Consider the following 17,962-nt stretch of genomic DNA (forward strand, 5'->3'; position numbering starts at 1 on the left):
TCGCATCCACCATGTCGATGCTTCCGCCCGAAGTCCACACGGCCCTGTCCCAGCTGCTGGCCGGCCTGCAATCCGCCGACAATGCCCTGCGCACCCAGGCAGAAGAAAGCCTGACCTCCGAGTGGGTGGTTGGCAGGCCCGAGGTCCTGCTTATGGGCCTGTCCGAGCAAATACAGCTGGCCGAGGATCCCGCGGTGAGAACAAGAGCATGGTGTCACTGGTCACTGGGCAAGAGCTGATTATCAGGCGTCCAGACGCGTTCATTCGCCTCGGTTTTGTTCCGCCGCATGGCCACCAAAACACGGAAAGACCCTACCTCGGAAGGCTCCAAAGAGCTTTTCTTGACCATTCAACAAGCCCAGCGCAATGCCATCCGCGCAAAGCTGTTGCAGTGCCTCGAGGGCGAGCAGATTTCGCATGTCCGGAACAAAGTCGGCGACGCTATTGCGGAGCTCGCTAGGCAGTACACTGAGGAGGGTACGATTTTCCACCAAGGTACCTGCACGAGGATGCCTGCTAACGACAGCTCCCCCATTAGGAGAACCGTGGCCTGAACTTTTGGGCTCCTTGTTTAATGCAAGCCAGTCTCCCGAGCCGGGTCAGCGTGAAAGCGCCTTTAGGATATTTGCGACTACGCCGGGAATTATCGAAAAGCAGCACGAGGACACCGTGCTCGGCGCATTCACGAGGGGTTTCAAGGATGACAGCATCTCGGTACGAGCACCCGACTCGCAATTGATTTCCATTCCCACGAGGCTTTCAAGCTCGTCGGTTGTTGCGCACGCATTGCTTTGGCGTTGAGTCGATGATTTCTGCTGAATCATCGTACTCTTCGTGCAGTCAACCAGGGTTGTAAGCTGACTGCTCCCAGGTTCGTATCGCGGCCATGGAGGCCTTTGCATCCTTCTTCCGCTCGATAAACAAGAAGTCCCAGCAGAAGTACTACGCCCTGATTGGCGAAATCCTTAACATCCTTCCACCAATCAAGGAGGCAAATGATTCGGATCAGCTGTCGAAGGCCCTTGTTGCGTTGATCGACCTTGCCGAGATCGCTCCGAAGATGTTCAAGGCCGTGTTCAATGCCCTGGTGAACTTCAGCATCACGGTCATCCAGGACAAGGAGCTTGACGACCAGGCGCGCCAAAATGCGCTCGAGCTCATGGCCACTTTCGCCGACTGCAGCCCTCAGATGTGCCGGAAGGACCCCAACTACACCCCTGATATGGTCACCCAGTGCTTGTCGCTCATGACGGACGTCGGGATAGACGATGAGGACGCCGAAGAGTGGAATGCTTCAGAAGATGTAAGCGCATGTTCATTCAGTATAGGAAAGTATGGGCTAACCTATCAGCTCGACATTGACGAGAACGACCTTAACCATGTTGCGGGTGAGCAGTGCATGGACCGTCTTGCCAATAAACTCGGTGGCGGTGCCATTTTGCCCCCTACCTTCAACTGGTTACCGCGTATGATGACCTCGTCTGCTTGGCGCGACAGGCATGCAGCTCTGATGGCCATCTCCGCCATTTCTGAGGGCTGCCGGGAGCTCATGGTCGGCGAGCTCGACAAAGTCCTTGACCTGGTGGTTCCCGCTCTGCAGGATGTGCATCCGCGTGTGCGGTGGGCAGGCTGCAATGCTCTCGGCCAGATGAGCACCGACTTTGCAGGCACTATGCAAGAAAAATACCACCAAGTCGTCCTTTCCAACATCATCCCTGTCCTCGAGTCGGCTGAGCCTCGCGTGCAAGCACACGCCGCAGCGGCACTTGTCAACTTCTGCGAGGAAGCCGAGAAGGAAGTCCTCGAGCCTTACCTGGACACTCTTCTTAGCCACCTGTTGCAGCTCCTGCAGAGCCCCAAGCGCTTTGTCCAGGAGCAGGCTCTCTCCACCATTGCCACCGTTGCCGACTCCGCTGAGGCGGCTTTCGCAAGATATTACGATACCCTTATGCCACTGTTGTTCAACGTTCTCAAGGAGGAGCAATCCAAGGAGTACAGGTTACTTCGGGCAAAGGCTATGGAGTGCGCTACGTTGATTGCTCTGGCTGTCGGCAAGGAGAAGATGGGCCAGGACGCTATTGCTCTCGTGCAACTTCTCGGTCAAATCCAGCAAAACATCTCCGATCCTGACGACCCTCAAGCTTCCTATCTCCTGCACTGCTGGGGGCGCATGTGCCGCGTTCTCGGCTCGGACTTCCTCCCCTACCTGCCCGCTGTTATTCCTCCTCTCACCGAGCTTGCTGGTGCTAAGGCAGACATCCAGCTTCTGGATGACGAGGAGCAGGTTGCTCAGGTCGAGCAAGAGGAGGGCTGGGAGCTTGTTCCCCTCAAGGGCAAGGTCATTGGCATCAAGACCAGCACTCTCGATGACAAGCACATGGCTATCGAGCTCATCGTCATCTATGCTCAAGTCCTGGAAGGAGCTTTTGAGCCTTACGTCCACGAGATCATGGACAAGATCGCTCTTCCCGGTCTAGCCTTCTTTTTCCACGACCCTGTCCGTGTCGCTTCGGCCAAGTGTGTGCCTCAGCTTCTGAACTCCTACAAGAAGGCGCACGGCGAGTCATCGCCTCAGCTTGCCCAGCTTTGGCAAAGGACGGCGGAGAAGGTCCTCGAGGTTCTCAGCACCGAACCCGCCATTGATACCTTGGCCGAAATGTACCAGTGCTTCTATGAGTGCGTGGAGGTTCTTGGCAAGAACTGTCTCACTGACCAGCACATGGCTGCCTTTATCGAGGCTGCCAGGTCTGTTCTTGAGGAGTACCAGGAGCGTGTCAAGGCCCGTCTGGAGGATCAGGCTGACGCGGATGATGAGGAACTATCCGAGGAAGTCGCCTTCGCCATCGAGGATGACCAGACTCTGCTTTCGGATATGAACAAGGCTTTCCATGTTATTTTCCAGAACATGACGGTTGCCTTCCTGCCGCACTGGGAGCGTCTGCTCAGCTTCTACACTACATTCGTAGTCAACCCTGACCCCACCCAGAGGCAATGGGCTATCTGCATTCTGGACGACGTTCTCGAGTTCTGCGGTTCTCAGTCGTGGAACTACAGCCAGCACATAATTGAGCCTCTCGTCAACGGTATGCGCGACAATGTCGCTGCCAACAGGCAAGCGGCCGTCTACGGTGTTGGTGTCGCCGCCCAAAAGGGCGGTGAAGCCTGGTCCGACTTTGTTAACGCCTGCCTTCCGGCTCTGTTTGAGGTCATCCAGCGCCCCAACGCCCGTGAAGATGACGACGTTTTCGCGACGGAGAATGCTTGCGCGAGTATTGCTAAGATTCTGCATTTCAACAACACCAAGGTCGCCAACGTTCAGGAGGTCGTCGACGCCTGGGTCAACACGCTGCCAATCACCAATGACGAGGAGGCGGCGCCGTTTGCGTACGCATTCCTGGCGCAGCTCATTGACCAGTACGTTAACCCTAACCTTGATTGAGATATATTCAGTAACTGATTGTTTGAGCAGGAACAACCCCGCCGTCATGAACAGGGCACAGCAATGTTTCGCCTACGTAGCACAAGCCCTCGAGGCCGAGACGCTGCAAGGCAACATTGCCAGCCAGGTTGTACGTGCGACCAAGCACCTCGTGCAGACCGCCGGCCTGGACGCCAACCAGCTGCTCGCCGGCCTCGACCAGCAGACCCAGCACACGGTGCGCGCCTACTTTGGCTAAGCGCTCCACCTGCGCCAGCACGGCCGTGACAGCGAGCTCGCCGTTCGCTGGCCGCGCCTAAAAGTGACGTGTACCACGACAAGGCAGGCAGGCAGATGGGGACGAGGAGTTTGTGAGAGGACCAGACGCCGAGAAAGAGAGCTTGCATATGATATCCAGGGATTATGGAATGGAGAGAAACAAAAAAGGTATCTGCGCCTGTTGCTACTGTAGTTGGAGAGGAGAGGGAAGGGGAAGGGGGGAAAGACACTGCGGGTGTGGGGGGGTATGACGAGGCCGGTTGATTGATTGAGTGATTGATTGACTGAGTCGAGTCGGGTTGCTACTATTGCTACTATTATTGCTGCTGAATGTGCGACAATGTAGCAAAATAATGGGCTAGCTGTTCGGGGCTAAAGAAAGAGAGAAAGGGAAGAAGAGACAGGCAGGAACAGGAAAAATAGCAGTGTTAGTGCGCATTTTGGGCTTGCTTGTTGGCTTGCTTGCTTTGTTGTTGTTGTTTTTTGCGCTCCTCCTCCGCCGTCCGTCCCGTCCTTCCATCCGCCCAGGTCATCTGTTTATCCATCGATTCGGTTTGTGTCTTTGTTCGACTGGCTTGGCTTGGCTTGCTTTGACTTGACTTGACTTGCCGTCTAAGTAGAGTGTGGCGAGGGCTCTCGAGAAGCCAGGTAGACAGTTATAGTTACAGTGCGGACAAAAGCAGCGTCAGCACACGAGAAGGAAGATCTTAGCTAGCGTGCTAGGTGGTAGTCAGGCAGGCAGTGGTGTTTTATATACTATGGTTTTTATCCTTTATCCAGTACAGTACTCTATACTTACACGCACCTGTTTGCCCTCGCGCCCCTACTTCCTTGACCATACAACTTGATAAGCCGCATCGCATACGAAGACGCGAACACCCATCTACCCGGCACATGCGTGTGTGTGTGTGTGTGTGTGTGTGTGTGTGTGTGTTGTACTGTACCTACTGTACTCCTACTGTACCTAAAACAGCAAACCATTCGCGGTCAGTGAAGGGGCCGGGGCGGAGGAGCACTGTCCGGACTTAGCAGGGTGATTTTTGACAACAGTAACGTCACGTCACGTTCGTCAGTGTTGAGCGGGCTTCGTCGCCCGCGAGATTATAGTCAGTGAGTGTATGGAGTAGAAGCAGAAATACTGTCAGGATGTTTGTAGTGCGTGTGCGCTCTGGGACTGTTTTGCTTACTTATAATTAATTTATTTAGGTCTTAGGCGTGTAGCTGGGCAAGAAGCGGGAGGGGGTCGTTAGGGACAGACTGCTTGTGTGCTTCACTGGCTTGTTACCTCAGGTGGTGGATCTCGCTGTTGCATGTATATAGACGTAGCGGAAGTAAGTAGGAGGGCAAAGAGAAAGGCAACACCAGCGGCATAGTATCACAGTGAAGCTCATGAGATAAAACCAGCACGTGCTCATCATTGCATGCATTGCACATGTAGCTTTTTTGTATTTCCCTGTTCTTCTTTCTACTATGCACCATTACAAAGACATTGTAGATGATGAATGATGGCAGCAGCAGCAACAACAACACGATCTCCGCGCCCCCTTCTCTCACGCCTCCGCCACCGCGCCACAGCCGCCACCGTCATCATCAGTCGTCGTCGAGAATCTACCGCCTAGGCATGCCACGGCCGCGGCCCCTGAGCGCGCGCTGCGCCGCGCCGGGCGGCAAGCCGCGCTGAGGCGCCTGGGGCTGCTGGCTCTCCTGGTTCTTGATCGTCTCGTCGACCGAGAGAATCAGGCACGCCGCCTCGACGGCCGCCTGGATCGCGTTGACCTTGACCAGGCTGGGCTCCCACACGAAGCGCTCCAGGTTGTCGGCGATGCCCTCGTTCGTGAAGTCGACGCCCGCCCACGTGTTGCCCTTGCGGTGCTCGACCCGCAGCCGGTTCAGAATGTCCGTCGCGTCGAAGCCCGCGTTGTCGCACAGCTGGCGCGGAATCACTTCCAGCGCCTTCGCCAGCGCCTTGATGATGCTCTGCTGCTTGTGCGGCACGTTCTTGTCCGCGAATGCGTGCAGGTATGCCGACACCTCCATCTCGCAGGCGCCACCGCCCGCCACGATCGACTGGTTCTTGATGGCGCGCTTGACAATCATGATGGCGTCGTGCAGCGACCGCTCAACCTCGGCGATGAACTGCTCCGCACCACCACGCAGCACCAGCGTGCAAGTCTTGGCCGCCGGGCAGCCCTCGAAGAAGTTGAAGCGCTCGCCACCAATTTGCCTCTCCTCGAAGCGCTCGCAAGTGCCCAGGTGCTGCTCCTGGATGTCCGAGCAGGTCGACTGGACTGCGGCACCCGTGGCTTGCACGACGCGCTCCATGTCATCCGACGACACGCGACCAGCACAGAAGATGTCGCGGTCGGCAAAGTACTGAGTTGCCAGGTCACCAATGGGCAGCTTGCTCAGCACGACCTTGGCGCCCGTCTTGTACAGCGCCTCCATCTTGTTGAAGATGATCTGCCACTCGGCATCCACAATGGCCTGGTACTCGGACACCTGCTCCACCCTGACCTCGGCATTGTCCTTCTCGCTCTTGAGCTCCAGCTCAACGTTTAAGCAGACAACCTTGGGGTTCTGGAACGACTTGGGCTGCTGCTCGAAACCGGCGTAGGAGAAGGTCTTCTTGAAGGCGACACCGTTGACGAAGAGCGAGTCCTGCAGAGCACCACCGGTGATCTTCTTCACACCAATGAGCTTCTCGTTGAGGTCGTCCTGGTCGAGAGACAGGACAGCGTCGACGACCACTATCCCCTGTTAGCACATCATTTCCTAAAGCGCGACGAGGCGACTCACTCTTGGTGAAGAAGTCGGAATTCCTGCTGATGAGCTTGCTGTTCATGGCCGTGGCGGCCAGCTTCTGCAGCGTCTCCCTCTGGTTGCCCTCGGACGTGTTGACCGCAATCTCCTTAATCTTGTTGACGGCCATGGCCGACGCTCTCCGCAGGCCCTTGATGATGGTCTGGCTGCTGACTCCCTGCTCGACGTGCTCCCTGATCTCCTTCAGAACCTCGCCGGCAAGCACGACGACCGACGTGGTGCCGTCTCCGACCTCAGCATCTTGTGACCGCGCAATGTCCGTCAGGATGCGCGCCGCGGGATGTACGATGTCGAGGAGCTGTCGAGCAATCTTAGCATCGGAGGGGGAAAACAACAGGCTACAATGGGCGCCAGCGTACCTTCATGACGGTTGCGCCGTCGTTGGTGATAGTCTGCCTGCCATTCTCGTCCACCAGCAGCAGGTCCCCGCCATACGGTCCCAGAGTGCTCTTGATGGTCGACTGCACGGCAATGCAGGCGTTGATGTTGGATATTATCTGGCCGCGACCTTGGGACTGGTCCGTACCTGGTGCAAAAGTCAGTGAAATGCCATCCGCAGCGGAGCAAGTTGTGACATGCCTTCCCTCAGCACGACAATGGTAGGGGTCTGGCCTCCGAACGACATGGCTGGAAGTCGAGGCTCGGCGGGCTCCTAGGGCGAGTTGCGCGTAATAGGAATGCCGAAGATGGCGCGGTGAAGAGACTCCTGAGCAAAGAGGAGCTTGGGGAAATAGCAGGGAGGGGTTGCGGACGGGTTAGCTGCGCGTTTGGCCGTGTCGCTGTACAAATTGTCGAAGCGGCAGAACTCCTCACCGCCCGCCGCCATCCCACCTCACCCCTGAGGCACCGTAAACACTCGCACCAGGGCTTGGAGCTTAAAATCAATTCGTTTGTGTTAATTCAGACAAAGACCCGTTCGATTTCGAAAATGACTGGTCTTCGAATCACCAATTCCTCCTTGTCACGTCGAAACACGAAGCCGTCTGAGCTATTCACCAGCCACCACCATTTATTTAACTCACTACTCAATAAAAACCTAGATAATACAATCCATCCGGACGACTCTAACCGGAGTAGGATTCCTTTGCAGCAACTTACCCATGGGTCCAAGCATCGCCGTTGTACATATAGTCAAAGCATGTCTCACACTAAACTCATCAAAACACAAGCCTGTCTTACCAGAACAACAATACTATGCATTTCATGTAATGCAACAACGCCGCATATCCACTCTCACGTCGACGAGTTGTCCGCGCAAGACCAGCTGCTACCAGCAGAATGGTCGTGAATAGCCTTGCCCGCAGCATACAAGCCAATTCCGCAAATAGCGGCACCCAATGCAACGATGCCCAAGTTGATAACAGCGAGACAGGACTTGTGGGAGTCGCGGAACCAGCCGCCCGAGTTTATGAAGAGCCAGAAGATGCCGCTGAGCCCGTAGGTGAACCACGAGGCAAAGAGAGCACTGATGAGCGCCAGCAGGTCGTTGAAGTTGGGAATTGACTCGGAGATGACCCACGCGATGACCCAGATGACGAGCGTGATCAGAGCCCAACTGCCTGCGCCGAGCCATGTCCGCGAGCCCATGTGTCGCGTGCCTCGGAACATGCGCACGTAGATGTATTTGGCGGCGACGTGTCCGTATATGACGCCTGCGATGACGATCTAGTGAAAGGCGTCAGCCAACGCTCGTTCGATACGTAATAGGCAGCTCATCTGTACTTACGGTTGGCAAGGCAATCCCATACGCTACCTTCTTCACTACGGTATCAGTACTACCCAGGGCAGGGCTAACGACATCCGGACCCGCGTATCTGTACACCACAATGGCCACAATAATGTACATGGTGGTGTCACAGATTTGCAACGTCCAGATCGCCTTGGGAAACTCTTTTGGGTCTTTGAGTTCGCTGATAAAAGTGAAGAAGGCAACATGGCCGGCGTATGCGAAGATGATGTTGGTGGTTGACAGGAATGCGGAAGCAAAGGAAGTGGTGACGGTAGCTTCGACGTGCGGGTCTGGTGGCGAGACACCCACACCAATCATGGTGATGAGTACTGCAGCAAGGATGCTAATGAACGATGCTATCGAGAGGTATGCCATCTTCTTCAATGTTCGGGGAAGGCAACAAAACCAGAAAAGCATCAACCCAACAATGCCCCAAACGATTGTGCAGGTCGCATGACCCGTTATAACGTTGAGGGCGATAGTGAACGTCAGGATATGGCTGGCCATGGTGAATATTAGCAACAGTGTTTGTGCGGCGCCTAGGACTGGAGAATATATCAGCCATCGCTCTGTGTCCAACAATTGCAAGGTTTGGCACATACACTCGCGACCAAATGCTGCCATTCCCCATGGCTCAAACAGAATCTCGCCGACGTCTGCCATGTTGTGCACATGCGTGTACGCCATCTTGAATTGGTGGATTGTGTAGCCAGTGTACATTGCAATGGTACCTAGACCCACGATCAAGATGAGCCCAGGTACTATTCCAATTGATGCCAATACCGAAGGCAAACTCAGTATGCCGAGAGATATGGTCTCCGCAATCATGACTGTATTTAAACAATGCTTAGTCTGTATATTTCGCGTGAGATAATTGAGTGTTTGTACCTGCTGCAGCATGCCACCTGCCCAACTATTAGTCTGAAGTCTTCAACCTGCAGTCAATCAACTAACCATGACATTGTCCTGTACTTGACTTCTGCGCCTTCTTCATTGGCGAATGGATCAATCCTTTTCACCTCCCCTCTCCCCACGTCCCCAAACCCGGGATTTGAACCATCGCCCTGGCTTTCAAGGTCGCCTTGCTTCTCTGAGCCCTTTGCATGGTTAGATGCGATGTCTTTGCTCTTAGGATTGGAAAACCGCCACGAACCTCATATTTTGATGTGCCAACAGATCCGGCTTGAGTCGTGCCATCGCGCGTAGGTGACTGCGGCATCTTGCACAGCGACAAATGAAGGCGTCGATCGATAGGAATCCGGGTGTTTTTCTGCGCGTCAAGGAGATCAAACGAACATGGTAATATTTAAGGGATAGATGCAAAGGAATCAGGATTAGGTGCGAAGACATGTCAAGTAGTTTTTGGGCACCTTGATACCTCGGCAAGCATTTAACGCGAGCAGCGCAAGAATCCATGGGATGGCGAGGACCCTGGGAACGTGAGCTCCAAACTGCGTCACTAGCTGCGGTTTGAACACGGAAATTGTGAGCACTAAACTGGTAACGTGCAGCGTAACTGCGCGGACGGCTGGGGTTTGTCTTCTTGGATCAACGTTGCCTGCTGCTCTGGGAAAGAAAGCCGACAGGAATCCTCCGCACCCCACGAGGACAATGGACATGTAGCAACCGGTTTGCGTAAAGCTGCAATCCCCAACCAGGGAGACCGTGGCTTATCATTGTAGCACGCGATGCGATGAAGCGCTGAACGTTTGCCTGCATCATGACGTTTGGTGAGAGCGGAAAAGCTGTCTACCACGGGTGTGGCTGTCGATCCGGCAGCCTTACCTCCCCTACCTACCAATCAACCGCCAGCCAGCGATCAGTCAGCAGCACCAAGCTGCTGTGACCTTAGTCTTGAGCTTGTCGCGCTGCGAGCAGAGCTGGGCTGCTTAGGAATCCCACGATAGATACGCATCGTCGGAGGAGATGGGGGGAACTGGGACCGGGTTGGTGCGTGCTGCAGGGCTGTCGATCGTACCCTGACCGCGCGGTTCCGGGCGGCAACCGTGTCTCGGGTCCGTTCACCAACTCATCATTTGTCGCGTTTGCCTTCTGGGATCCCCCTCCAGCTCAAGCACTCGGGGATTGCGTGCTGCTGCTGCTTCCGCGTCTCGGATTGCCCTTGCTATGCCGTGAATGGACGAGTGCCAGATTTGAAATTGAAATATCTACCTGGCTGTGTGCCCAACACACACACGTGCGTGGGCCCCCCCGAAACAGACCCGCTGCTGCGTCGGCCAAATCGCCCAGCCAGCCAGCCAGTTGTTGCGGTGACGCGAGCTGCTCAAACAAAGAAACCAGTCATACCCCGGCACCTTTTAAGGCGTCGTGCATGAGAAACACACGGCCAGGGTCATCTGAACGGACGGACCATGCATCAAGCACCGAGTTGTGTCCGCCCGCCGCCGTGGGTGAGCCAGACCCTATATAATAAGACCGACTGCTTCCAGCCTGTCAATTTTCTTGCGCTCGGAACCTCTCCCCCCCGGCACCGCAAACTTCCCATAAAAGTGGTTTGCATTTTGACTCTATACAACGCCCCCGCGGCTTTCATTAGCACCAGCACCAGCATCAGGCATTAATCTCCGGCACATACAAACATCGAGGCCATAGTCACCCGCTCTCTTCTCTTTCTCGTCTGGCCATTCCTCGCTCCAACCATCCGCTCCGCCGTCTTCAACTCCGTCGAAGTTCATATCGCTCCCCTCGAATCGTAATTGAAGCAGATGAACGACTAAGAAAAAAGAAAGAGCAAAAAAGAGAAGATGAAAAAAAGAAGAAAGAAATATTTCACTTTGTCGCTGCGGGTATCTCAACACGGTCCCATCCCAACCCACACCCCCGCACCTTGTAAAAAAAAAAGAAGAAAAGAACCCAACCAAAGAACCGGTCGGCTATTCACAAAAAGATACCAAACGCCGAAAAGAAAAAACTGAATGCAATAGTCTGCCACCAGGAATGCCGCACCTATATGCGAATACTCTCTTTCCTTCAGATTCCGCGCCGTCGGGGCTTCAAAGGGACCAGGGACGCTCTTCCAAATCGTTAAAGGCGGACATGGATGTCCATAGACCAGAAAAAAGAGACGAAAAACGAAGTATGATATCGACAATGAGCGAATGTCGACAACGACCAGGCAACTTGGGCCAAAAAGTTGTCGAGGCAACTTAAGAGGAATGGGAAAAATGCGATCTCGCATGTCAAAAACAGGGCGACATAAGTTGCTCAGGCCGCCCCGTTGATACTTTCCGGACTCATCATACCCACCGGCATATCATCCTTCTCCGGCTCTGCCAGGTTTTCTTTACTCACCGATGGCTCCAGTTTCAATTTGCCCACCGGCTTTGCGATGCCTCTGGCCGCGTTCTGGGTCGAGCTCTGGTCTTGACTGCCGTGGTTCTCCTCCAGCTTGCGCTTCTTCTTCGCCAGCATCTGCTGCTCGCGCAATGGCCTCTTGCGTGGGCTGCTAATCTTGCCTGTAGGCGGAAGGCGCGGTTTGGGGAAGCGCTGCTTGGCCGGGAGGTTCTCATCTTCGACGAGAGGCTCATCGCCATTCGCATGCAACTTCTCAAGAAACCAACCTTGGACCAATCCAATTTCGCTGCGCACGGTGTGGATGGTAACAGGTTCGTACGGCGGAGGCTCTTCCCAAAGGTTTCCCGCGGCAGCAGCGGCATTGGCGTTCTGCGCCTGGTAGGCGTTGTTGATGCGGTTCTGGAGAAGGTGGAAGGGCACGGCAAAGGAAGCGAGTTCCTTGTCGAGGCCAAGTTCGCGGAAGCCGAAGAAATCTTCGCCAATCTCGTCCGCAAAGTCGCCGGATGTGAATTGCTCGCTGTCGTCGTTGAAAGCACCGGCGCCATCCGGGCCTGCATTGGGGTCGAGTGCGGGCCGCTGCATGCTGATTAGGACCGCTCAGTGTGGATATGGACCCGATTGAACTTACAAGAAGATCTGCCAGGTGAGATTTCATGCGCTCGTGCATCACTCCCAATTTGGTGCCGAGCCTCTCAACGTCCTCCTTGACATAACCATCGAGCGACTCCAAGTCGACGCCGTTCTGGCGCAGGCAATGCAATACGGTCTCCTCGCTCGTGAACCGAGGCTTCCAATCAGACCCACTGGTTATGGCTGTTACCGGGTCTGCTTGGACTTTAGGCGCCTCCCTGTAGACGTTAAAAGTCCGAGTAAGCTGGGTGAAGAAGTTGCTAGCAAGGTCCGTCACGGCATCCAAGGCCGAAGGCTGAAACTCCTCAAAACCAGCGTGGTAGAAGATCTTGCCCACGCTGCGTTGGAGGGCAGCCCGGCACGTCGACTGAGACATGATCGCGCCTTCGTCGGATACCACGACACTCTCAACATCTGCTTCCTCGAATGGCAGTGGATCATATTTCTGGAACTGATTTTGATACATCTAAAAGAAGGTGAGAGATGTCCCATACAAAATTTCCTGGGAACGACTTACCTGTGATTGAAGCTGCATTTGCTTGACGATGCCGATTTTAGCACATATCTTGCGGGTATCCTGCATCTGCTTCATGTTTGCTTCCATCTTTGTCGCGAGGTTGCTCTTGGGAGAGATAAAGTAGCCTTTAGGAACCATGCGCAGGAACTCTTCGCCTTGTTGGATGACCTGACCTTCCGCATCCTCTACCCATTTCAGCCGATCGTTCAGCTCAGGAACATGGGAGAGAGAGTCGTAGTAATCAGGCACCTGGCGTTCTTCCTCTTCGCCCTCAATGCCCTCAGCAAGCGTTTCTCCCGTGGCTGGCTGCTCGTCATCTTTGCCATCAGCGGTGGCAGCCGCTTCATTAGGCGATGTTTCATCAAGCGCAGTCTTGTGCTGGCGCATCCAACGGCGCATGCCAGCTTTGGTACGACAGAGTGCGGGTTCCTCGACATTGAGGTGATCTCCACGGAAGAGACGATGCCGCTCAGTGGCAACCAAGGCTCTGTCTTTTTTGGTGACCTGTTTCCACGTCTTGTATTCGGCATCGTCTAGATCTGGGTCTTCACCTTGTCCGGTGCCGACGGTGGAGCTCCCGGTATCGATATCAGATGCATCGGCCTGGCTTGCCGCGGCGCCGCTCATTGCACCATTGGGTCCAAGCGGAGTAAGTGTACCCGGCGGAGGAGTCACGAAACCGTTTTGTTCGAGCTGAGCTTCAGAATCTGCACGTAAAAACTCTGTCCTTGGGTTTAATGTTGCACCAGCACCTGGCTTGCTCTCGGCTCCTGGTGTACCTTCAGGACCAGCTGAAGGAGCTTTTCTAGCAGCAGTAGAGCCCTTGTTGCCTTTGCTGGGAGCTTTGCGACCCCTCGAAGCCATGATGGGTTCCTCTACATTTCATTGTCAGCCACATCGGCTTTCCGGAATACGGCTTTACTTACCATCGTCACTGTCCTCCACACCCTCAAGGTCCGCGTCGATGCTCTGTAGGCGCCTCTCCTCTGCCTCAACTTCAGCGCGATCGCGCACGGTGATGTCAGGAATAAGGGGAACAAGCTTTTCTGTCTCTTTCCTCATATAGAGCGCTTTCTTGCGGAGAAAGTGCGCTGGGTCAGCATTGTATTTAAGGCAGTTGGACCAAATAAGATTCAAGTCGTCCACGAATTCTTTTTTGGACTTATACACTAACGACTTGAGCTTCTTGATCATCGTTCCGATGTCCATAGGCTGTTTGATGACTTGGTAATAGTCTGGCGCATCGCGCTTGTTGACGCGCTGCAAGAAGGGCGCGGCATGCTCGGTCATGGCTTTGAGCTCCATGAGCACTTTTTCTGCAGCTTCATACAGCTCTTCTTGGCCGATCTTGTCCTCACTAGCCCACTTGCTCCTGTTCTTGCGCACGTCGCTCATGAGGCTGCGCAGTTGCGCATCAGACGCCTTGACAAGATTCCGCTTCGCATCGATACGGGAGATGAGGTGTTTGAAGGTGAGGCTTGAGGATCCGAGATTAGCGCTACTTAGGGAACCTTGCTGCTTAGCAGCACTGGCTGCACTGGTCGCATTGCTTGTAGCCTGGCCGGACATTTCCGTTTCCACCTGACGGTCCAGCTCGTCCAGCTTCTGCTGCTCCAGCATAGCATCCCGATCAGTCTCCAGAGTATAGAAGAGGGTATGAAAGCTCCTGCGCGCCTCGTCTTCTGCAGCTTTCTTGGCTTCATTTAATTCCTTGCGCACGTCTTCTGCGTTTTTCGCTTGTTCTGTGGAGGAGTTGGACACGGTTCGGTCGATGGTCGGTTTGGCGGGGGTGGATGGCATCTTCATGTTGACGCCAATGGGGCCGGACGTGCTCTTTGTTTGTAAGGGTGATTCGACGGCAGGCAGGTCGTCGGGGTCGTCATCGTCGTCGTCGTCACCGTAGTCATCCTCATCAATTGTCCGTGCGGGCTTCTTGGGCGCGACGGGTTGCGGTTGCGGCTCCGCACGTGGGCCCTCGGCGGCGGGCGCATCGTCATCGTCATCGGCGCGGGCGCCGAACGAGAAGTCTGGCGCGTCTCCGAGCAGGGCGGCGATGCGAGCTTCGGTCTTTGTATAGCGCTCCCTGAACTCGGCGTGCCTGGGATGCTCCTCGTTCATGGTGTCCCCCTCGTCTGCGGGCACGGGTTGTGAATTGGTCGAGGTAACGTCGTCGGGGTTCATGCTTGCGGTGCGGAGTTTGGTCGCGCTTTGGAACTGGGCGGAAGAGCGATGCGCGCCATGGCTGTTCTGTCGTGATGCTGGCCGATGGATGTTCATGATCCGCGTTCACGTCCGTTCCGCTTGGTCTTGGCGCTCCTCCTCGACCAGCGTATCTCTCCCCTGTTCCACGTTCAACGAGCGGCGAGCGGGCGGACAGATGCGCATCAGAAGGGCAGACGGGCCGGGCGAGATGGCGAACGGCTTGTATAGATGGAAACTCGATGCGGAGGCGGGTTGCGCTGATGGAAAGGGTGCGGCTTGCGCTGCTACGTCTGTGGTCCGTTTTGGGTTGCGCGCTTGGTCACCGGCTCCAGCCTGGGGGGTCTGCCTTAGGTAAGCGGGCCCTGTACCGCAGCCGGCCATCCATGTGCTGCAACCCCATCCTCGCATAGGTAGAGACACTTGGACTTGTAGACATGCTCGCCCACGAATAAATCTCTCTCTCTCTCTCTCTCTCTCTGTGCTCGCTCCTCCTCTCCCCCTCCCAAATGCGCATCCGCAAGGCGCCCGCAGGTTAGCTAGTCCCTCCCCGCTCGCCCGCCTGCCGACAACACCAACACTGACTCTGGTTCACTAAAGGCGCCTTCGTCGTCCTATGTCTGCTGTCTGCCTTTGCCGGCCTCGGGCGCCAGCAGCTGCCGCAGTACAAGCAGAGTGACAAGGTCCTACACTTTGTCACCTTCTTCCTCCTCACCGTAAGTCGTGTGCATGCACCCACGTCATGGCGCCGAGGTACTAATTGTATGCCACAGCTTGCCTTCTACTGGATCTTAGAAACCAGTCGCCGCCGCGTCCTCCATCTCACCGCCTTCGTTTGCTGTGTTGTACTCGCCGTTGGCTCCGAAGTTCTCCAAGGCCTCCTACCCGTACGTCCATCTTCAGTCAACCATCGCCCTATCTTCTGCGCACTGACAGCAGCCACAGAACGACCGTGTCTTCGACCCCTTCGATATTGTAGCCAACGAAGTCGGCTGCTTATGCGCCCTCGGCCTCAGTACCTGGTACCACAAGCGCATGCTCGAGCGCAAGCGCGCGGCCAAAAACTACAACCTCGTGCCCGGCGAAGACGTCGATGTGGAGTTGGGCGAAGGTTTGGGACAACAAGAGTCTGGTGTTACTCATGATGGCAATGCAGGCATGACCGTTGAAGAGGAGTTGGACAACTGGGACGAGAATGCCGAGGATTGGGACGCTGAGGATCCTGAGGGTGCGAACGTGAACGGCAACGGCCACAATGCCGAAGAATCTAGGCCTCTCGAGCCGAAGAAGAGGAACGACTGATGACTGGAATGTATGAAGATTGCTGTGCCGGCATCTCGGTTGAGATGCAACAATTTCCTTTCCAGTAGTTTACTTTGTGGCACTGATGTTGTTGTTTGTGTATGAACATGAGTGGTTTGCTTCTTTTACATAGGAGGACACTCTGGTCAGGAGGTCCGTTCGCATTCGAGAATGCTTACGCTCAGGTGGAAATCTTCATCCTATGAGTAGGATTTATGTGCAGCAACTTGTATCCCGCACTCGACAGTAAGCAAGATGTATTAGTTCTTAATGGTTCGAGCAATTCCTCCAACAAAAGGTTTGTCGTAATACTATATGCGTACTATATTATACAGAACTGGCCCAATACAGTGTTAAAGAGTGACTTACTAATTAAAGGAAATCACTACCATCTAACGTTCGTCACCGTCAAACGGCATTCACCACCTAACATGATAACGACGCTTTTATGGAGTGGAAAAAGAAATCTAGTTAAGGTGTTTATAATATGTGTGTGCTCTAAGACCTTTTACGTTTTGTCCATCCTACGCGATAACATCTATAAAATTATATAATATACTTTCTACTCTTCAAAATTTTAGATCTCTATAGTCTTACAAGTACCTTTATACCCTTGGAATATTTTACTTTTATACCTCGTAGATACTCTAGTAGTTATTCATGCCTCTATATCTTTTTAAATACTATTATATCTAGTATATTTTTAAGTATATATAGTTACATAGTACCTATTGGCTGTAGTGTAATAGTCTATTGTAACTACCTAAGGAGTGCTCTGTAGGTATTGTAGATTTTACTCAACATGTAGGTGAGGGGTGGGCAAATTACTCGGGGCCAACTCGTAAAGTAGTTGATTGTTTCATGCCGTTGCTCCCAAAGTTTACTTTGATTTCCACCTCACCCTTGAGACCCAACGTGCCCATTTCTGCACATCCTCTCTTTCTGCCAGCTTCTCCACCTCATTCCAATCCCTAGCCAGCTCCTCATGCGATGCAATCGAATGCACAAAGCTATGGCAAGCCCGACACAGCCAGGCCACTTTGTTGAGCTCCCACTCTTCGCACCAGCCGCGTTTGAGCGCCTTGCCATGCACCATTCGGGGGATGAGGTGGTGATAGGTCAGCGGCACCCAGTCCCGCTCACAAAGCTCGCATTCAGTGGTGCGAGTTTGCGCCCAGATAGGTGGCGGGGCGGTGGTGGTGTTGATGTAGGATGCCAACACCGGGTAAAGGAATGATTGCAGAGCGGACGCGTCGGACAGGAGGTTGTAGGAAAGCAGTGAGTCGGTTACTGAAGTGGGAAGTGGCGCAAGGAGGTTGTCGAAGACAGCTTCGTCCAAGGGATCAGCGTATTTGTCCGCCAGAGACGCATCGTTTGTGATTGCAGTGTAGGAAAGACTGCGTAAATCTTCAGGTAGAGATGGGAATATTTCCTCGGCCAGATACTATCGTTATGAAGTTAGCATACGCCAATGTCAGCGGATGTCGTGTTTGTCTACTTCTATGAACTCGCCCAGCTCCTCGGCATCATTTCCGGCGCGCACATCATCTGGAACCTCCTTGGGCTGTACAGGTTTGATTGCAGTCTTTCTCCCTTTGGCTACTCGCCGCTTAGGTTTTTGTGGCTGAATCGCAAGCCTGCGGATGACGGGTTCGGAGAGACAGTCCCTAAAAGTAGAGAAATTGAACTCTTCTTCCAGGAGCATCATGACAGCCAGGATGGCTCAGGTGAGTTATATGTATAGTGTCTTTGA

The 17,962-nt window shown here is 54.3% G+C and overlaps 6 protein-coding genes across 6 annotated transcripts; 2 read left to right on the forward strand and 4 right to left on the reverse strand.

Annotated features, from left to right (window-relative positions):
* Positions 1-11: 11 nt before the first annotated feature.
* Positions 12-3,677, forward strand: K452DRAFT_223047 (uncharacterized protein; the record flags this gene model as incomplete). Its single annotated transcript, XM_033536589.1, has 6 exons — positions 12-194; positions 255-477; positions 539-714; positions 872-1,303; positions 1,352-3,414; positions 3,470-3,677. The coding sequence occupies 6 exons, from the start codon at positions 12-14 to the stop codon at positions 3,675-3,677; spliced, it is 3,285 nt and encodes a 1,094-aa protein (XP_033400219.1).
* A 1,432-nt stretch (positions 3,678-5,109) lies between these two features.
* K452DRAFT_349611 (uncharacterized protein) lies at positions 5,110-7,265 on the reverse strand. Its single transcript, XM_033545604.1, has 4 exons — positions 7,097-7,265; positions 6,877-7,043; positions 6,494-6,815; positions 5,110-6,444 (listed from the first exon to the last, which is right to left on the reverse strand). The coding sequence occupies exons 1-4, from the start codon at positions 7,140-7,142 to the stop codon at positions 5,306-5,308; spliced, it is 1,674 nt and encodes a 557-aa protein (XP_033400220.1). The 5' UTR covers positions 7,143-7,265; the 3' UTR covers positions 5,110-5,305.
* A 485-nt stretch (positions 7,266-7,750) lies between these two features.
* Positions 7,751-9,465, reverse strand: K452DRAFT_349612 (uncharacterized protein; the record flags this gene model as incomplete). Its single annotated transcript, XM_033545605.1, has 6 exons — positions 7,751-8,182; positions 8,244-8,791; positions 8,849-9,076; positions 9,135-9,151; positions 9,201-9,265; positions 9,400-9,465. 6 exons carry the CDS (start codon positions 9,463-9,465, stop codon positions 7,751-7,753), a joined length of 1,356 nt encoding a protein of 451 aa, XP_033400221.1.
* A 2,006-nt stretch (positions 9,466-11,471) lies between these two features.
* Positions 11,472-14,889, reverse strand: K452DRAFT_295944 (uncharacterized protein; the record flags this gene model as incomplete). The annotated part of the gene is made up of 4 exons (XM_033541875.1): positions 11,472-12,137; positions 12,190-12,657; positions 12,709-13,583; positions 13,635-14,889. 4 exons carry the CDS (start codon positions 14,887-14,889, stop codon positions 11,472-11,474), a joined length of 3,264 nt encoding a protein of 1,087 aa, XP_033400222.1.
* Positions 14,890-15,242: 353 nt separating this feature from the next.
* K452DRAFT_143172 (uncharacterized protein) lies at positions 15,243-16,542 on the forward strand. The gene is made up of 3 exons (XM_033535434.1): positions 15,243-15,441; positions 15,508-15,794; positions 15,853-16,542. The coding sequence occupies exons 1-3, from the start codon at positions 15,417-15,419 to the stop codon at positions 16,207-16,209; spliced, it is 669 nt and encodes a 222-aa protein (XP_033400223.1). The 5' UTR covers positions 15,243-15,416; the 3' UTR covers positions 16,210-16,542.
* Positions 16,543-17,089: 547 nt separating this feature from the next.
* Positions 17,090-17,943, reverse strand: K452DRAFT_356687 (uncharacterized protein; the record flags this gene model as incomplete). Its single annotated transcript, XM_033546071.1, has 2 exons — positions 17,708-17,943; positions 17,090-17,653 (listed from the first exon to the last, which is right to left on the reverse strand). The coding sequence occupies exons 1-2, from the start codon at positions 17,915-17,917 to the stop codon at positions 17,090-17,092; spliced, it is 774 nt and encodes a 257-aa protein (XP_033400224.1). The 5' UTR covers positions 17,918-17,943.
* Positions 17,944-17,962: the final 19 nt, after the last annotated feature.

Source organism: Aplosporella prunicola (assembly GCF_010093885.1).
Source record: "Aplosporella prunicola CBS 121167 unplaced genomic scaffold K452scaffold_6, whole genome shotgun sequence".
Classification (NCBI taxonomy): domain Eukaryota; kingdom Fungi; phylum Ascomycota; class Dothideomycetes; order Botryosphaeriales; family Aplosporellaceae; genus Aplosporella; species Aplosporella prunicola.

Bases quoted from the DNA above. Each gene is read 5' to 3' on its own strand.
- K452DRAFT_349611 (XM_033545604.1), bottom strand. From the start codon at position 7,142: ATGTCGTTCGGAGGCCAGACCCCTACCATTGTCGTGCTGAGGGAAG. The intron at 7,044-7,096 runs GCATGTCACAAC...CTTTTGCACCAG, and splicing joins CATTGTCGTGCTGAGGGAAG to GTACGGACCAGTCCCAAGGT. The intron at 6,816-6,876 runs GTACGCTGGCGC...ATTGCTCGACAG, and splicing joins ACGGCGCAACCGTCATGAAG to CTCCTCGACATCGTACATCC.
- K452DRAFT_143172 (XM_033535434.1), top strand. From the start codon at position 15,417: ATGCGCATCCGCAAGGCGCCCGCAG. The intron at 15,442-15,507 runs GTTAGCTAGTCC...GGTTCACTAAAG, and splicing joins CATCCGCAAGGCGCCCGCAG to GCGCCTTCGTCGTCCTATGT. The intron at 15,795-15,852 runs GTACGTCCATCT...CAGCAGCCACAG, and splicing joins TTCTCCAAGGCCTCCTACCC to AACGACCGTGTCTTCGACCC.